This window comes from Corythoichthys intestinalis, chromosome 13, assembly GCF_030265065.1.
Source record: "Corythoichthys intestinalis isolate RoL2023-P3 chromosome 13, ASM3026506v1, whole genome shotgun sequence".
Taxonomy (NCBI): domain Eukaryota; kingdom Metazoa; phylum Chordata; class Actinopteri; order Syngnathiformes; family Syngnathidae; genus Corythoichthys; species Corythoichthys intestinalis.
In genome coordinates, this window is record NC_080407.1 from 8,826,655 (window position 1) to 8,845,662 (window position 19,008).

General features: G+C 38.2%; 1 protein-coding gene across 1 annotated transcript; it reads left to right on the plus strand.

Annotated features, from left to right (window-relative positions):
• Positions 1-830: 830 nt before the first annotated feature.
• On the plus strand, positions 831-17,777 carry gdi2 (GDP dissociation inhibitor 2). Its single transcript, XM_057856093.1, has 10 exons — positions 831-992; positions 8,499-8,606; positions 10,545-10,644; positions 12,874-13,008; positions 13,086-13,284; positions 13,457-13,588; positions 16,253-16,352; positions 16,416-16,587; positions 16,666-16,865; positions 16,944-17,777. Exons 1-10 carry the CDS (start codon positions 948-950, stop codon positions 17,094-17,096), a joined length of 1,344 nt encoding a protein of 447 aa, XP_057712076.1. The 5' UTR covers positions 831-947; the 3' UTR covers positions 17,097-17,777.
• Positions 17,778-19,008: the final 1,231 nt, after the last annotated feature.

Sequence of the window (19,008 nt, forward strand, 5' to 3'; positions counted from 1 at the left end):
TATTGTACCCCCCCCAGCTCAAAAGTCAAACTCCGCCTATGATAATAACAATTATATTAATTAGGGCTGTCAAAATTGTCGCGTTACTGGTCGGTAGTTAATTTTTTAAATTAATCACGTTAAAATATTTGACACAATTAACGCACATGCCCCGCTCAAACAGATTAAAATGACAGCACAGGTTCATGTGCACTTGTTACTTGTGTTTTTTGGAGTTTGTTCGCCCTCTGCTGGCGCTTGGGTGCGACTGATTTTATGACGATGAGAATTGTGTAATTATTGACATCAACAATGGCGACCTACTAGCTTATTTTTTTTATTGAAAATTTCACAAATTTTTTAAAAACGAAAACATTAAGAGGGGTTTTAATATAAAATTTCTATAACTTGTACTGACATTTATCTTTTAAGAACTACAAGTCTTTCTATCCATGGATCGCTTTGACAGAATGTTAATAATGTTAATGCCATCTAGTTGATTTATTGTTATAATAAACAAATACAGTACTTATGTACAGTATGTTGAATGTATATATCCGTCTTGTGTCTTATCTTTCCATTCCAACAATAATGTCCAGAAAAATATGGCATATTTTATTGATGGTTTGAATTGCGATTAACTATGATTAATTAATTTTTAAGCTGTGATTAACTCGATTAAAATTTTAATCGTTTGACAGCCCTAATATTAATACTACTAATAATAAAAACCTATTGGCCTGTTTTTTTTAATTAAATCGCGTAGAATTGAGGTGAATTTGGGTGCTTTTGGTTTTCCGTACTGATAGACCACGCCCAGGCCGTGGGTGTCGCCTGAGCCCCAGCCAGCCAGCCTGCCTTGCCCCTTAGCCCTCAGCCTGAGCCCAGCCCCTTCCCACTTCAGCCCCAGAGGATCTCCATTTTCTTCCAGCACTGTCAAGGAGCCCCAGCCTAAAGTATCTACAAAAATGAATGACGAATACGACGTGATCGTTCTCGGTACCGGACTGACGGTGAGAAAATGGGTCCAACGAGTCCGCGTGCTTCCTTTTCAACACGCTTTGCAACCTGTTAACTGCGCGATTAGCTCTTAGGCTAACAAGGCCTAATTACCAGCGGAGCGAAGAGCGAAACTAGTTTAGCACGAAAAGCTAACCTAACCGCTACCAATACCGTCAAATAGAAACGTCCCATTAAAACTATTTAGGTATTTTCAGGCTTCTTTTAAAGGGCTAGTGATGGTTAATCATGCAGCTCTACAAGCGGTTACTTGGCAATCGATCGACTGCACCGGTAGGACACTTAAAGAAGATTAATCGTAGATTATTACTGTGCTAACGTTAGCTTGTATAATGTAGGAGAACTGCGAGGAATAAAAACGACGCAGAAAGGCACATTTCAACTCGCGTGGTGTTAATATGCCATTTTTTTTTTTTTTTTTAACATTGCAAATAGTTTTGTTCTAGTTGAATTGCAATAGTTTAAATAATTTAATCACTTACGCGGTGTTCCTCCTCTTCAAAAGGAATTGTACATTACTTGACCTGGAATAAGTATTAAACTTTAAGGTGTGAACCTCATTTTTGTCCTGCCAATTTCTATGAATTGATCACTGAAAATAATTCTAATTGAACGTGATTACGAAACTAGGGATACTCCAGAGGAAGCAGGTATGTGAAATTTCAAGTTAAGTTAATTCCCCTCTACTTATGCCTCGAACACCTAGTGTGAATTTTGCATGGCACATGATTTTTTTATATATATATAAATTTGTGAAAATTGAATTACAGCCATTTCAGTATTGTGTTATTACAACAGTACCTGATTTTAAGTAAACATGACAAATCGCTACTTGTGCAGGATACTCATAAGAGTACACTCAAAAGGAAGCTGGCAAGTGTCACTATATAAGGAATACAATTTAAAAAGTAGCAGATCAATTGTTAGGAAATGGCAAAATTCCATGACAGCAGTATGATTTACTATCAAATAAGGGTGTAACAAAATATTAGGGCTGTCAAAATTATCGCGTTAACGGGCGGTAATTAATTTTTTAAATTAATCACGTTAAATATTTGACGCAATTAACGCACATGCCCCGCTCAAACAGATTAAAATGACAGCACAGGGTCATATGCACTTGTTACTTGTGTTTTTTGGAGTTTTGTCGCCCTCTGCTGGCGCTTGGGTGCGACTGATTTTATGGGTTCAGCACCATGAGAATTGTGTAATTATTGACATCAACAATGGCGAGCTACGAGTTTATTTTTTGATTGAACATTTTACAATGTTATTAAAACGAAAACATTAAGACGGATTTTAATATAACATTTCTATAACTTGTACTAACATTTATCTTTTAAGAATTACAAGTCTATCCATGGATCGCTTTAACAGAATTTTAATGCCATCTTGTGGATTTATTGTTATAATAAACAAACAGTACTTATGTACAGTATGTTGAATGTATATATCCGTCTTGTGTCTTGTCTTTCCATTCCAACAATAATTTACAGAAAAATATGGCGTATTTTAAAGATGGTTTGAATTGCGATTAATTACGATTATTTAATTTTTAAGCTGTGATTAACTCGATTAAAAATTTTAATCGTTTGACAGCCCTAGGTTTTGCACTTTCTTGTAAAAAATAAAAAAGCAGCTTAAGGGCAGCTTTTTGTTGAACGGGCATGTTTCCATCGTTCCTGTTGAATCATTAGGATATTTTAAATAAACAATGGACATAAATTTGTTTGGCTACTGTATTAAATAGTAATGTACGATAAGCCTGAACGATATATCGTTTAAACATTGCCATCTCGATGTGCGCGATAGTCCCATCGCAAGCACGTTCGATAGTTTTTATTTTTTTTTAATCCACATACGCCTTCCTTTCTGCTCTGTACACAGCCTCACTCTCTCCCTCTCCCAGCCCTTTGTTCCTCACAGTCACCGCAGCACTTGCTTATTAAAGTTAACGATGCTCATTGTCTTTGATCTTGCCAAAGAAGCGGACTTCAAAGCGGAGCAATGTGTCAATCATCGTTTAACTTTTTAAACAGTTTCTGCAAGGAAGCCGCGCTGGAATGAATGTGTGTGTGTGTGTGTGTGTGGAAACGTTGGAGACATATAAAATAAATGCCAGAGGTAATCATGAGGAGTTTCAAATTTCTACAAGTCACTCCAAGAGTCACAGCTAAGGTAGATAAACAGAAGCATTTAATAAAGCCAAGCATTTTTCGACTACAGTACTTTATTCTTGTTCAAAAATGATTTGGTTGGACAGTTCGGTTTAAAACTGATCATAATTATGACCTTTCAAGTGCTTAAAAACCATGTGTTTATATACATTTTTAAAATCACTTTGGGGGAAAAAGAGAGAAAAAAACATGTCTTATATGTATCTCTTTCCAATGCTAAATCTGAATAAATACATTGAGCACAAAAAAAAAAAAAAAATTGGGGGCGTGCACTACTTAGTTACTTTTCACTGGTCGCGGCGGGTTCTGGTCCCCATTAACCGCAAAAAACGAGGGATCACTGTACACTGTGGTGATTGTGAGTCATCCAAAGTCTTTCCAAACAGCTATTCAAGTCATCTAGTGCAAATTTCTTTAAAAAAAAAAATTTTTTTTTGGTTAAATATTGCAATATAATACAATATATCGCAACCCCCCCCCAAAAATCGCAACAATAGTTTTTTCCAATATCGTTCAGGCCTAATGTACGATGGATCGATAATTGTGATTATCCCGATAACCGCGATCATCGTTTAATAATCGGATCGTAGCACCCTGAATCGTAATCGAATCGTGGGGTGCCTAAGATGGCACACCCCAACAAAATAGACAGGAAGTAACTGAAAATCAACAGCAGGCATGAAAATCTCTCACCTTTCAGCGAAATTCGCCGTTTTGAAGTCAAAAAGGGTGACCTACGTGAATTGTGTAGATCCGAGGAGAAACTTTTGAAGGGGGGGGTTCTGGGAGTAAGCATGTGCCGGTTTCCGGTGTCATGGTTTACCATGGTATGAAAACGTCGCGGTTTCAAAACCACTAAATTTGTCTGTCACACCGTCGTACATGATTCGCTATTATTTTTCATGTGTCAAAAATGTACCCAAAAGTGGCGCGGCAGCGCTCACCCCTTACCCTGTTTGTTGCTTTGTGTGTCAGTGACGCTATTCCAGTGAACCCAGAAACAAAACACAAGGTGTACATTTCTTCAATTTATTGAGTTCTCAAATCGTGGTAACTGAAATATACAAAATGAATACATTTAAAACGTTGTACAATAGAATTTTTTAATGTGTGAGTAGCTTCAACTGATTAGCACCATGAAAAAGTTCGCCAAAAACAAAACACATTTTCCTTTCAAATTCAAAATACAAACTAAGTAAAAACTTACAAAGACGACTGTTAGCCTAGGCTTAGATGGAAGAGCAACTTCGTCGAGGTTTTAAGTCTCACAACCGCTAAGTGACAAACAAGCTTGAAGTGGAAAAAAGGATAGTGTCAAAGATCGCTAATTGCGACAGATGCCCTAAGCACAAATTCACGTTCGCTGGACGAGGGGAGGTCTCACTCCCAATTTTTTTTTCAGGTGAATGCATTTGCTAGCATATTGGATTTGGTGAGTAACGGTTTCAATCCTTATCATATTTCGCTGGATAACAAAGTTACTTGCGTCGAACACTGCCAGAGCTAGCCAAATCTCCAGTGAAAAAATAGCTCCCAATAAGTTAGCGTCAAGCTTGTGTATTTAACGGTAATATAAAAGAAGAAATGCAAGCTTCTTTCTAATATCGCTGTACACAATGCTTAGCTTGCTTGCGCAAACATTCGCACGCATGCGCACATCAGTTAAAAGCGGCGAGTATTTTATGACCTTTTCATTCCCTCAAAAATACTTTTTGCATGTATTACCCTCCCATACTTTTAACTAGAGCTGAAACGAGAACTCGAGTAACTCGAGTTTAAAAACTGATCCGAGTAATTTTATTCACCTCGAGTAATCGTTTATTTTGACAGCTCTAAGCATAACGTTTTGCTAGGACTACTTTTAATGCGGGACAACGCGCTGTCACGTGCGGAGAGGAAGAAGGGGAAAAAAAAAAAACTTACCGCAGCCGACAGCCGCCACAAACGACGCCGACGTTGCTAAATACTAGCCCGCACAATGCTGCATTGGTAACAGGTAGCGTCTGGTGCGTCTCATAGAGATCACATGTATGTTGAACTAGATGCGAAATGACGGACTCGGCCGCGTCTGGGCAGCGTTTGTGAACAGCCGCCATCTTAAAGCAGTACAGCGCTAAGCGCTAATAAAGAGCGCTAAGCGCTAATAAATAAGATTAACGTTACTGTCGCTACAAGCTCACGTAACGTTAGCCCTGCGGAGGGCTAGGTTTCAATTAATTATGACCACTGTCGATGCGTGGCTAACGTGTCTTACATACAGGCTTTAACATAACATAACATTGTGGAGTGATGAGGGTGTAAAATAAAAACTTAATCATGCTAACTATCAATTTTAGCTCAGTAGTCATTGCTGGATAAAACACCAAGTAGCACTGGTCCCTAATGTGCTACAATACAGCCTGTATCATACATTTATTTTGAACACTGCAAAAACTCAAAATCCTATCAGGTATACAGTTTAGACTAACTTAAAACTTAACTAGAACTTAAAAATGGCTTGACACAAAGAGAAATTCAATTGAAACACGTGGGAAAAAAATCCTAACTTTTAAGTGATATGTGTTATCAAGCGTAACGGCATTTTTAGGTAAGATATATATATATATATTTATATATATATATATATATTTTTTTTTTAAATATGATCTAAAAGTTTTTTGAGTGAAAGCAGTGAATTAGTCTTTTTTTAAAATTCTAGTTACATCTGAGATGCAATTGTTGGCTGTTTTCAACAACATACATCGAAAATAAAGACATTGATTGACTGAAAATGGTTCAAGATTAGATGAAATGTCTTGTTTTCTCATGTATATGTATAATTGCTCTTCACCTAAAAATATATTTGTTTTATCCGATTAATTGATTAATCGATAGAATTTTCAGTCGATTACTCGATTACTAAAATATTCGATAGCTGCAGCTAGGCATGTGCCGGTATGAGATTTTGACGGTACGATAACCGTGAGCAAAAATACCGCGGTTTCACGGTATTACGGTATTGCTATTTTGACATGTATGGGTTAAAAAAAAAAAAAAAAAAATCCATTGAACAGGATTTTTTTTTTCAGAACATAGTTGCAAATTGAAACATGAATATGTTGTTAAAATAAATAAAATATCAATTAAAAAAACGAATATTTTAAATAAAATTAAAATACAATTTATAGACTAAACCCACAGCTCAAGTTGTTCAAGATTAGAGCACGAACAAAACAATTTCTATAAAAAAGTAAAAACACTTCTAAATATTTTTTTTTTTTAATTATACTGCATGACTTTGTTTTGAGGGTGGAAAAGCTCGTGAAGTTTCGCCATTTTCAGCCACTGTGTCAACTCTAGTCTACATGTCATGCCTTTGTGTTAAAAAGAACATAAATAATTTATAAGTTAATAAGTTAGTTAAAAATGTATAAGTTAGTTAAAATGTCAATATTGTTGTGGAAAGGTTTCATCTAAAAAAAAAAAAAAAAAAAAAATTGGGAGTGTGACTTCTTGATCCAGCGAACGTGGATTTGTGCTTAGGGCAAGATCATCTTTCTGCAATTAGCGATCTTTGAGGCTACCATTTTTTTCCCCCTTTCATTCAAGCCACTGATTCAAGCGAATCAAGCTTGTTTTCTCACTCTGCGGCTGTAAAACTCGACGAAGTTGCTCTCCCAGCTAAACCTAGGCTAACATTCGTCTTTGTAAGCTTTTATTTAGTTTGTATATCGAATTTGAAAGGAAAATGTGTGTTTTGTTTTTGGCGAACTTTTTCCATAGTGCTAATCTGTTGAAGCTACTCACACATGGAAAAATACAATTGTACAACGTTTTAAATGTATGCATTTTGTATATTCCACTTACCACGATTTGAGAGCTCATTAAATTGAAATTGAAAGAGTATTTGTTTTTGGGTTCGCTGGCTGTCTAGCCGACGTCCCTTCTGGCTGCAGTTTTGACACATGAAAAATAGCGAATACCGTTCTACGGTCTGGCGGAATATTTTAGTGGTTTTGAAACCGCGACGTTTTCACACCACGGTAAACCGTGAAACCGGTCACCGGCACATGTCTAGCTGCAGCCCTACTTTTAACCATTGTGTTTTTTTGTGGTAGCTTTAAAGCGTTTCACCACATTAGTCACGTAGCGTATTCAAACCGTCCTTATTTGATATAACTACATTTAAGTCTTACTCAAGGCATTTTTTTAGTACGTTCTGCCTGTATGCATCTAAACAAAACAAGTTGAGAGCACACGGTAGTACTCTGGGTGTCCAGTTTGCCTCATATACAGTAGGACGCTTCGCCGATGTAGACATTTTGGCAAAACGCCGGAACATATGTCCTCCACACCGTTCTCACCTTTTTAACCCCTGACCCATTTTCATGCCTGAACAGGTAAATGACCTTAAATGGCCCAAATTTACCACATTGCCTGGCATTGGCTGCGACTGACGGCCATAGACGTTCAATCCGTTTGAAGTGGGAGGGATGGCAGCGAATGAACGAATGTTCAAATGGACGTCTACTAGTGATAAACTCATTCCAATTCACAGCAGAAGCTTGTTTTTCTGTTTATTAGTTGTTTTTCGAATATCCTAGAATGGTATCGTGAGGTACCAAGAGATTCCAGCTCCTACTATCAAATGAAATTTCTTGGTTTTGCTGTCAAGTGTTAATGGTTGACACATGACACAGAGCTAATCCCGTGATAACCGTGGGACCGGCGCAGTTCAGCACGCATTTGAAAAGAGAATTCTGAAATCACTGTATAAGTGCGATTTTCAATGAAAGATTTGAACATTTCATGATCCTATTCCAATTGCACAGTTTGCATTATAGTTTGGGTCCGATAAAAGAGCTTATTGTGACGTGCATTAGATAACATTGGACCATCTGGGGGAGGGGAAACAACACATCACAAGATATCATTAGAAACGGCACTCAAAGAAATCCTGCAGCTCCGAATCAGGAAATTCTGTTAGCAGTTTTAGCCTGACTAAGAGCTAACTAAACGGAAAGGAAGCGAAAGCATGCCACACTTCCTCTCTTAACTACAATGCATCAGGTTTAGCTGCTTGAAAGTGAACCCGACTGAGGGACTGTGACATAACTCCACTTTGAAACGACGATGGTGGTGTCATGTGATGTTTTATTTTCTTGTTTTTATTGGCGTGCAGCAGCTTCCCACCCCCGCTTTATAGCTCCTAACGCGTGAAAATGAACATTTCCTGCGGTCTCGGTGTTTGGCACTTATGGCCTGAAAGCAGAAAATTCAATGTTTTGCTTCATGCAGATTTCAAACGAATAAGAATTTTGAGTCTGTATTTTCTTCTAACAGGAATGCATCTTATCTGGCATCATGTCGGTGAAGGGAAAGAAGGTGCTGCACATGGACCGCAACTCTTACTACGGAGCCGAGAGCGCCTCCATCACACCTTTGGATGATGCAAGTTATTTTCATTTTTTTTTCAAATAATACCGTATTGGCCCGAATATAAGACGGCCCTGATTATTAGACGACCCCCTCTTTCTCAAGACTCAAGTTTGAAAAAAGACTTTTTGAACACCAAATTTTTATACGGAAAATAATTACAGATATCGGAAACAAATGATTATAATAATTAGGGCTGTAGCTATCGATTATTTTAGTAGTCGGTTAATCGATGAACTAGTTAGTTTGAATAATCGAGTAATCGGGTAAGGAACATAAACAATTTTAAAAATTCCTGAGTTGAGCCTCAAACGATATAAAATAAATAAATAAATGAGGATCTATGTACAACAACAGGACAACTGGCTAACATTCATAGCAAAAGTCCGCTAGCTTAATGGCTAATAAATCTAATGTTTTATTTTTTTTTAGGGCTGTCAAACGATTAAAATTTTGAATCGAGTTAATCACAGCTTAAAAATTCATTAATTGTAATTAATTGCAATTCAAACCATCTAGAAAATACGCCATATTTTTCTGTAAATTATTGTTGGAATGGAAAGATAAGACACAAGACGGATATATACATTCAACATACTATACATAAGAACTGTATTTGTTTATTATAACAATAAATCAACAAGATGGCATCAACATTATTAACATCCTGTTAAAGCGATCCATGGATAGAAAGACTTGTAGTTCTTAAAAGATAAATGTTAGTACAAGTTGTAGAAATTTTATATTAAAACCCCTCTTAATGTTTGAAAGATGGTAAAATTTTCAATCAAAAAATAAACTAGTAGCTCGCCATTGTTGATGTCAATAATAATTACGGTGCTGAAACCCATAAAATAAGTCGCACCTAAGCGCCAGCAGAAGGCGGCAAAACTCCAAAAAACACAAGTAACAAGTGGAAATGACACTTTGCTGTCATTTTAATCTGTTTGAGCGGGGCATGTGCGTTAAATGCGTCAAATATTTTAACGTGATTAATTTTAAAAATTAACGGCCGTTAACGCGATAATTTTGACAGCCCTAATTTTTTTTTTTTTTTACAATGCTCTCAAAAAATGGTTCACACACATATTCCCGCAAACAACGACTAAATATGGTTATAAACTAAATTACAAATGCATTAAAAAAAAACTTTAGCTCAAACAAAAACTTTTGCATTTAAAAAAAACTTTAGCTCAAACAAAAACTTTGCTGTCGGTCTTAACAGGGAACAGTTGAATTCACCCTTGTGAAATGAGGCAGACCAGAGGGGAGAGTATCCACCCAAATCAATAAAAATAAATGAAAACACTTTCAAAACAAACCATTACAACGCCACTTTAATTAAACGAATACTCGAAGCAGCAAAATTGAATTTGAATCTTTTTTTCAAATCGAATACTCGAGTTAATCGATTAATCGTTGCAGCACTAGTAACAATATATTTGAGAGAAAAAGCATGTTATTTTGCCTCATTCAAATCTTAATATCTGAACATTTAAACACTTAAACTAAAGTGCAATCACATTCCTAAATGAATGGCTTCTGGTTTTTGAAATGTAAATAAACCAATCTATTGTGATAAAACATCAAAATTGCAATAACTGCATTAACCAAAAATCGCTATATAAGTGTAACACCATTTACCAAAGTGAAGTGTAATTGTAACTGTAGTTTTGAAACAAATCTGAATAAGGAAAAACATTGCAATAAAATAATGCAAACTGGTTAAACTTGAGAGTAGCTGAGATCTGTCATGACAGAACATCGCTTCACTGATATCTGGCGCCATCTAGCGTGGTCAATGGATATAATGTCTAGACCGCGAATATTAGACGACCCCCTCTTTTTCAGTGTTATTTCAATGCAAAAAACAGTCTTATATTCGGGCCAATACGGTATTTAACGACTCCAAGAATGACAGATTGAACTACTTTTGGTTGTATGTCCTTCCAGCTCTACGCACGATTCAACCTTCCCGGCAAACCACCCGAGTCTATGGGAAAAGGTCGTGATTGGAATGTGGATCTTGTTCCTAAATTCCTGATGGCCAATGGTAACTACCTTTTTTGCCGCATATTTGTCTGGACTGTCAAATACAGTACTGATAACAGAATGTGTTGTTCATTTTAATTTAATAAAGGAATTAGTTACAAATTACTTCTCTCAAAAAGTAATTTAGTTACTCAGTAATTAGTTACTCAGCAACGTTACTTTTCATTAGGGCTGCAGCTATCGAATATTTTCGTAGTCGATTAATCGATAGACTATTTAGTTCGAACAATCGAGTAATCGGATAAGGAACATGAAAAATTAAAATACCTGAGCTGAGCGTCAAACAGTATGATTTTTTTTTTTTTAATGAGAATCTACAGTGCCCTCCATAATTATGGGATTTATAATAATTATGTGTTTTTTAGGTTCTAATATTTTTCTAAATAATATCCGACCTTAATGGGGAAAAAAAGAGAAAAATCCAGACTTCAATACAAGTGCATTTATTCAGTGGGGGAAAAAAATCCCACATAAAGAAATAATTATTTGACATCAAATAATGTGTGTCACAATTATTAGCACCCCACCTCTTGTGTTAACCCTTTGTACTGACTCCATGTCCAAAAGTTTGAAGAAGGCTCACCGTAAAACAGGTTGACTATTTATTTGTCGACAATGGTCAAAAAACAAGACAAAAACAGACGACGGAGGAACAATGCTAAATCCAAAACAAGGCTACATAGAAAAGTTTCCGAGCAGCGAATAACGAACGTTCTCTCAGTGTTCAGTCTTTTTGAAGTTTGCGGTGGAGTGGGCCGGGCCGAAGGTGTGGCTTAGTGTTGTTTCGTGGATGGGACGTGGTTGCCACAGCGACCGACACTGGTCTTGACGCCCCAAGCGCCCGCTATCAACTTGTTATCCGGGAGACGCTACTTGTTTTAAGACCGAGCGCCCTGCCTTTGCAGTGCCCAGGAGAACTGATTGCGATAGTTGGTTCGTCAATCTTGCTTGTGACGCACACGTTGGGCTTCTGTGATAAAATGGCGTTGTGTATCTATTAGAGGTGGGAATCTTTGGGCACCTAATGATTCGATTATGATTCAGAGACTCCGATTTGATTATAAATCAATTATTGATGCCCCCCTCCCCCCATGTTTTGTTTTGTATATTTGTTCCAAAATTGTACAAAAATCCTCTCAGGGCAAATAAACCAAACTACTATTTTAGTATCAAGTTACCGGTTAAAAACAGTAAATAATACGCAAGTCCCCATTCTGTATCAGCAGATTTTAACTACATTAAATTAATTTAATGTTGTGAATCAACCGTTAAAGTTGTTAAAATTGCGACCGTTTTTTCCATAATTTCCCTCATGTCTACTTTCGACATGTGAAAGTTTTAAAACTGTTGAATCATTTAAAGATAGATTCAAGTCAAGATTTTGACGATTTAGGGGTATTTTAGATAAAAAGTAATTAGATTCTCTACAACAGAGCCTTCTAGAGAAGTCTACTGCTTTAAGATGGCGCCTGTTTACTAGCGCGGGAAAGTCTGTCATTTCACATCTAGTCTAGATATATATACCATAGCCGTGTGTTGCCATATGTTTGTAGCAACTAGCAACTGGACGCTGTTTGTAGCGGCTGGCGGCCGCAGTCAGGTATTGTTTTTTTTTTTTACCTAGCGGCATTAGCTGCACATGATATTTACTCTCGGTCCGTTCCTCATTGCGCCCCGAAGACCGCGCTGATTGCGTTTTATTTCCGCTTTACCTGGTATAATTCAATAATCGGAATTTGGATGTTTGTGAATCGTTCTCGAATGTTCCACTGCCGAATCGCGAATAATCTAAGAATCGGAAATTTTGCATGCCTCTAGTATCTATTCTGCTTCTTTTCATTAAACTATGGTGTGCTATTTATTTTATATTAGGTGTGTTAAAGTAGTACAGTCCTATTGTAAATATGAGAAATGATACTATTCCCTGATTAATTATATTATGTGTGTTAGAGTAATCCAAACAGTTAGACAGTGCCTACGAGAAATGGTACCATTTTTCCATTTCCCCCTCATGAGCCCTGATAAGGTGATTCACTTTACTGTGTCCAAGGGCATGGAGTGAAGTCTACCTAAACTAAAGTTAGATGAATGTGTTAGATTAATGCAACCAATTATATGGATTGTGTGAGAACGATACCTATTCCCTTCATTACAGAGCAAAAAAAAAAACAAACTCAACTAAAGCTGCTGACTTTCATTGAACGCTCAACATCTGTTTTGCTTTTCTCAGGTCAACTTGTTCGCATGCTGCTGATCACCCAGGTGACCCGCTACCTTGATTTCAAAGTAATCGAGGGCAGCTATGTTTACAAGGGCGGCAAAATCTACAAAGTCCCTTCCACGGAGGCTGAAGCTCTGACGTCCAGTAAGTTGCCGCAGGATGGCAAATCGTTAACCAGTTTTTACAGGTCTTGGCTTCAATGTCCGTGTATATCTGTCAAGGTCTAATGGGGATTTTTGAGAAACGTCGCTTCAAGAAATTCCTGGTCTTTATCGCCAACTTTGACGAAAACGACCCCAAAAGCATGGAGGGTGTTGACCCCCACAAGACCACCATGAGGTGTATTTTTGAGAAGTTCAGCTTGGGGAAAGACGTCATCGACTTCACTGGCCACTCCCTCGCTCTCTACCGCACAGATGAGTCCGTAGTCTTTGCACTGCTAAACTCCTACGCATACTGTATTTAGATAAGAGGACATTATTAAAGTTTAAAGTGCTAGAAACTGTTGCCGATCGTGTTTACGCGTGTAAAATTTGTAAAGTTGTGACTAAATACTTGAAATCCTCACAAATATTTTATTATCTGTGTCCAGATACCTGGATCTGCCCTGCCTTGAAACAATAAACAGGATAAAGCTTTACAGCGAGTCCTTGGCCAGATATGGCAAAAGCCCCTACCTCTACCCCCTTTATGGACTGGGAGAACTGCCGCAAGGCTTTGCCAGGTAGGAAAGCTTAAATATTGATGCTCTTAGGTAGAGGACTTCGACAAATTGATTATTATATGCATCGAGATTCGACACGTGACGATTCGATTACGATTCATAAAGGCTCAAAAACGATGATTTTCCCTCATAACTTAATGACAGCCGCTTGTAGCGGAATGAAATTCAAGACACGTCTGCCGCCCGGATACCGTTTACGGACGCACGCACAACGTTATGATGGATGCTCCCGGTTACTGGGAGAGAGATTTACTCTTTTTTAAAAGACTAGAAAAAATAAATTTGTGCATGAGACAGGCAGGCAAAATAAATTTGTGTATGAGACAGGCAGTATCAGAAGCGCGACCCGGCGTGCTTCTGTGCGCACGTTATATTTTAGAGCGAGAGGGGAGGAGAGATAGTTTGTTGCTCCTCGTCTTTCAGATGTCTAGCTGTGGTTTCACGTCATGTCAATTGAAAAATGTCCTGAGTGTGTTGCTAAGACCCGTGTGCTTCTATAAGAGGTGAGTACACGAACCCTCTTGTTGTTTTTGAGGTGTTAATAGTTAGCGCCGAGCGCTAAAGTAATTAGCTAATTCGCTCACGTGTATTTCAGATGCAGAACGTGTAAAACCGTGATTAAGTACAGCGGTAACACTACAAACATGCAAAATAGTACAGAAATCTGTGAAAACAAAGTACAGTGGGGCAAATAAGTATTTAGTCAACCACTAATTGTGCAAGCTCTCCCACTTGAAAATATTAGAGAGGCCTGTAATTGTCAACATGGTTAAACCTCAATCGTGAGAGAAAAAAAAAAAACAGAAAATCACTTTGTTTGATTTTTAAAGAATTTATTTGCAAATCATGGTGGAAAATAAGTATTTGATAAATACCAAAAGTTCATCTCAGTACTTTGTTATGTATCCTTTGTTGGCAATAATGGAGGCCAAACGTTTTCTGTAACTTCACAAGCTTTTCACACACTGTTGCTGGTATTTTGGCCCATTCCTCCATGCAGATCTCCACTAGAGCAGTGATGTTTTGGGGCTGTCGTTGGGCAACACGGACTTTCAACTCCCTCCACAGATTTTCTATGGGGTTGAGATCTGGAGACTGGCCAGGCCACTTCAGGACCTTGAAATGCTTCTTACGAAGCCACTCCTTTGTTGCCTTGGCTGTTTGTTTGGGATCATTGTCATGCTGAAAGACCAAGCCACGTCTCATCTTCAATGCCCTTGCTGATGGAAGGAGATTTTCACTCAAAATCTCTCGAAACATGGCCCATTCATTCTTTCCTTTACACAGATCAGTCGTCCTGGTCCATTTGCAGAAAAACAGCCGCAAAGCATGATGTTTCCACCCCATGCTTCACAGTGGCTATGGTGTTTTTCGGATGCAATTCCGTATTCTTTCGCTTCCAAACACGAGAACATGTGTGTCTACCAAAAAGTTCTATTTTGGTTCCATCTGACCATAACACATTCTTCCTGTCCTCTTCTGGTCATCCAAATGCTCTCTGGCGAACCGCAGACGGGCCTGGACGTGAACTTTCTTCTGCAGCGGGACACGTCTGGCAGTGCAGGATTTGAGTCCCTGGCGGCGCATTGTGTTACTGATAGTAGCCTTTGTTACTCTGGTCCCAGCTCTCTGTAGGTCATTCACTAGGTCCCCCCGTGTGGTTCTGGGATTTTTGCTCTCTGTCCTTGTTATTATTTTGATGCCACGGGGTGAGATCTTGCATGGAGCCCCAGATCGAGGGAGATTATCAGTGGTTTTGTATGTCTTCCATTTTCTAATAATTGCTCCAATAGTTGATTTCTTTACACCAAGCGTTTTACCTATTGCAGATTCAGTCTTCCCAGCCTGGTGCAGGTCTACAATTTTGTCTCTGGTGTCCTTCGACAGCTCTTTGGTCTTGGCCATAGTGGAGTTTGGAGTGTGACAGGTGTCTTTTATACCGATAATGAGTTAAAACAGGTGCCATTAATACAGGTAACGAGTGGAGCCTCGTTAGATCTTGTTAGAAGAAGTTAGACCTCTTTGACAGCCAGAAATCTTGCTTGTTTGTAGGTGACCAAATGCTTATTTTCCACTCTAATTTGGAAATAAATTCTTTAAAAATCAAACAATGTGATTTTCTGTTTTTTTTCCCACATTCTGTCTCTAATGGTAGAGGTTTACCCATGTTGGCAATTACAGGCCTCTTTAATATTTTCAAGTAGGAGAACTTGCACAATTGGTGGTTGACGAAATACTCATTTGCCCCACTGTATATCGGTTAAAAGAAGGCTTATTTCTAAAGACACTTTGTTGCCAGAAAATGTGGAATTCATTCCACCTGTGTAAATTTTATTGTCTTGTTGAGTGAAATAAGTGCTCCCTTTAAAATGGTTGATGTCTTTGCGCTTAATTGTTAAAAAAATAAAAAAGCAGCTTTTTGTTGTATGGGCATGTTTCCACCGTTCCTGTAGAATCATTAGGATATTTTAAATAAATAATGGACAAGAATTTGTTTGTCTACTTTATTAATTAATAATCGTGATAGCCGTGATCCTCGTCAATACCGTGATCATCGTTCAAGAATCGAATCGTAGCACCCTGAATCGTAATCGAATCGTGGGGTGCCTAAAATGGCACACCCCTACTCTCAGGTTTTGGCTCTGAAATTGTCGACCGTTCCAGGCTGAGCGCCATCTACGGTGGGACGTATATGTTGAACAAACCCATTGAGGAGATTGTGATGGAGAATGGAAAAGTGGTCGGGGTTAAGTCTGAAGGAGAGGTAAGCATGTGTCAAGCTTTGGATGTTCGTCTTGCCATTGACTAATGTGTTTGCGTGCCGCAGATCGCCAGGTGCAAGCAGCTGATTTGCGACCCCAGCTACTTTATGTCTGCGACCGAAAAGGTGGGCAAGGTGATCCGGGCCATCTGCATCTTGAGTCACCCCATCAGCAACACAAGCGACGTCAACTCTTGCCAGATTATCATCCCGCAGAACCAAGTCAACAGGAAGCACGGTGCGGACTGAAGCGAAGCCAATGCTCGTAACCGTTTGGGCAAACAACTGCTCACCATTCGTGCCTCTGTGCTTCCAGATATCTATGTTTGTATGATCTCCTTTGCTCACAACGTGGCGGCGCAAGGCAAATACATCGCCATCGCGAGCACCACGGTGGAAACCAACGACCCGGAGAGGGAGATCAAGCCCGCTCTGGATCTACTGGAACCCATTGAGCAAAAGTTTATCAGCATCAGCGACCAGTACGCTCCTAAAGACAAAGGAGTTGAAAGCCAGGTACGCTAACTAGCTTGAGATATTCTTATGCCTGGAAGAAAAAATACAACTTTTTTTTTTTTTTGTTCCCACGTGTAGATCTTCATCTCGCGTTCATACGACGCCACCACCCACTTTGAGACAACCTGCGACGACATCAAGGATATTTACCGGAGGATGACAGGCTCGGACTTTGATTTTGCCGAGATGGAGCGCTCGAAGAAGGATATCTACGGCGACGCCGCTGAGTAGAATCTGCAAAGACGAACGCTGCCCATAACGGAAATCTCATATAGGAAGAACCTACGCAAAATAAAATTAAGAATATGTACACGTCCCAAGAATATGCGGTGGCCCAGTGAAAAAAAAGTTGATCATCTAGCGTAGTATTGCTGGATTGAGTTCAGGGAGGGGTGTAATGGTTGTTTTTGGTTTTCCTCAAATCACTCTCAGACGGCTGATGCACTTAACAGTGGTTAGGAATATAATATTAATACTTTAGTTTGATTTAAAAAATATATATAAGTCCAAAGATGCCAAATTAAGATGGAGTACATCCAGTTGTGTGTGCGTGTTTATAGGCATGGGGATTGACTTGTTTTTTCTTAAATTGTGTTTTGAAAGTGTTTCAGGTATTTGGTCACTTCAGGTTGCTTTGGTCGTTATAAGTAAATGGACGTGTCAACGTTGTCTTTAGGGGTTGATTACGTATATTCCCCACTGCAGGCCACACACAACCTGGAAATTTTCTCGGTGTCTCGCGAGATGTGATAATGTTCCTGTTTTGTCTAAAATTAGGCAAGAACCGCTTAAGAAGGACCAAATGTGTACTGTGGCAGTATTTGAATTGAAGAGCTCTGTGATATGTTTGTAAAGAGCAACTTGGGCTCCAGTCATTTCTGTACTGCGAAGTAAAAAGTTTGTCAAAGAAAAGTGTGGTTTGTGTTTTTCTCCTTATCCATGTTGGTGCGCATAAAAATCACAGTAAAGTTCAAATGACGCTTTTAAATTTTGAATTGAACAAATTAACGGCGCATACTGAAGACGGGTTTAACCCGTGGGCGGTATTTTATTTTGACTAAATTCTTGTGATTTTTGTCCAAAGTATGCCTTTTCCTTTAAAGTGTGATAACAGTCATTTCTGAATATTTTTTCCCTTTCATACACTCATAATGTTCAGTGGCATCCGACCTATCTACACATGTATAGTTTTAATTTTTTTAATGCCCCATATGGACATCAATAGCAGTATTATTCTAACAGCAAAACTGACTGCTGTATATACATATATATACATATTAGGCTGTCAAACGATTAAAATTTTTAATCGAGTTAATTACAGCTTAAAAATTAATTGCGATTCAAACCATCTATTAAATATGCCATATTTTTCTGTAAATTATTGTTGGAAATAAAAGATAAGGCGAGATGGATATATACATTCAACATATGGTACATAGGGACTGTATTTGTTTATTATAACAAATCAACAAGATGGCATGAACATTATTAACATTCTGTTAAAGCCATCCATGGATAGAAAGACTTGTAGTTCTTAAAAGATAGTTGTTAGTACAAGTTATAGAAATTTTATATTAAAACCCCTCTTAATGTTTTCATTTTAATAAAATTTGTAAAAATTTCAATCAAAAAATAAACTAGTAGCCCGCCATTGTTGATGTCAATAATTACTTGCACAATGCTCATGGGTGCTGAAGCCTATAAAATCAGTCGCACCCAAGCGCCAGCAGAAGGCGGCAAAACTCCATAAAACACAACATGTGGGCATTTCACTGTACTGTCATTTAAATCTGTCTGAGCGGGGCATGTGCGTTAATTGCGTCAAATATTTTGACGTGATTAAAAAAATTAATTACCGCCCGTTAACGTGATAATTTTGACAGCCATAATATCTATATATATACATACACACACACACACATATATATATACACACACACATATATATATATATAAAGTCATTTGAATATTTCATATGACATAGAGGCCCAAATAAGTCCATAAGTCATAACAACAGAATTTCTTCGCAAGCAAATTCATATATTGGCCTATGGCGCCCCCTAGCGAGTTTTGGGTGTTAAGACTTTCAACACACAAATTCCTCTATTTCCATGTTTTTGACTCGCCAAAGAAGCGATTACAT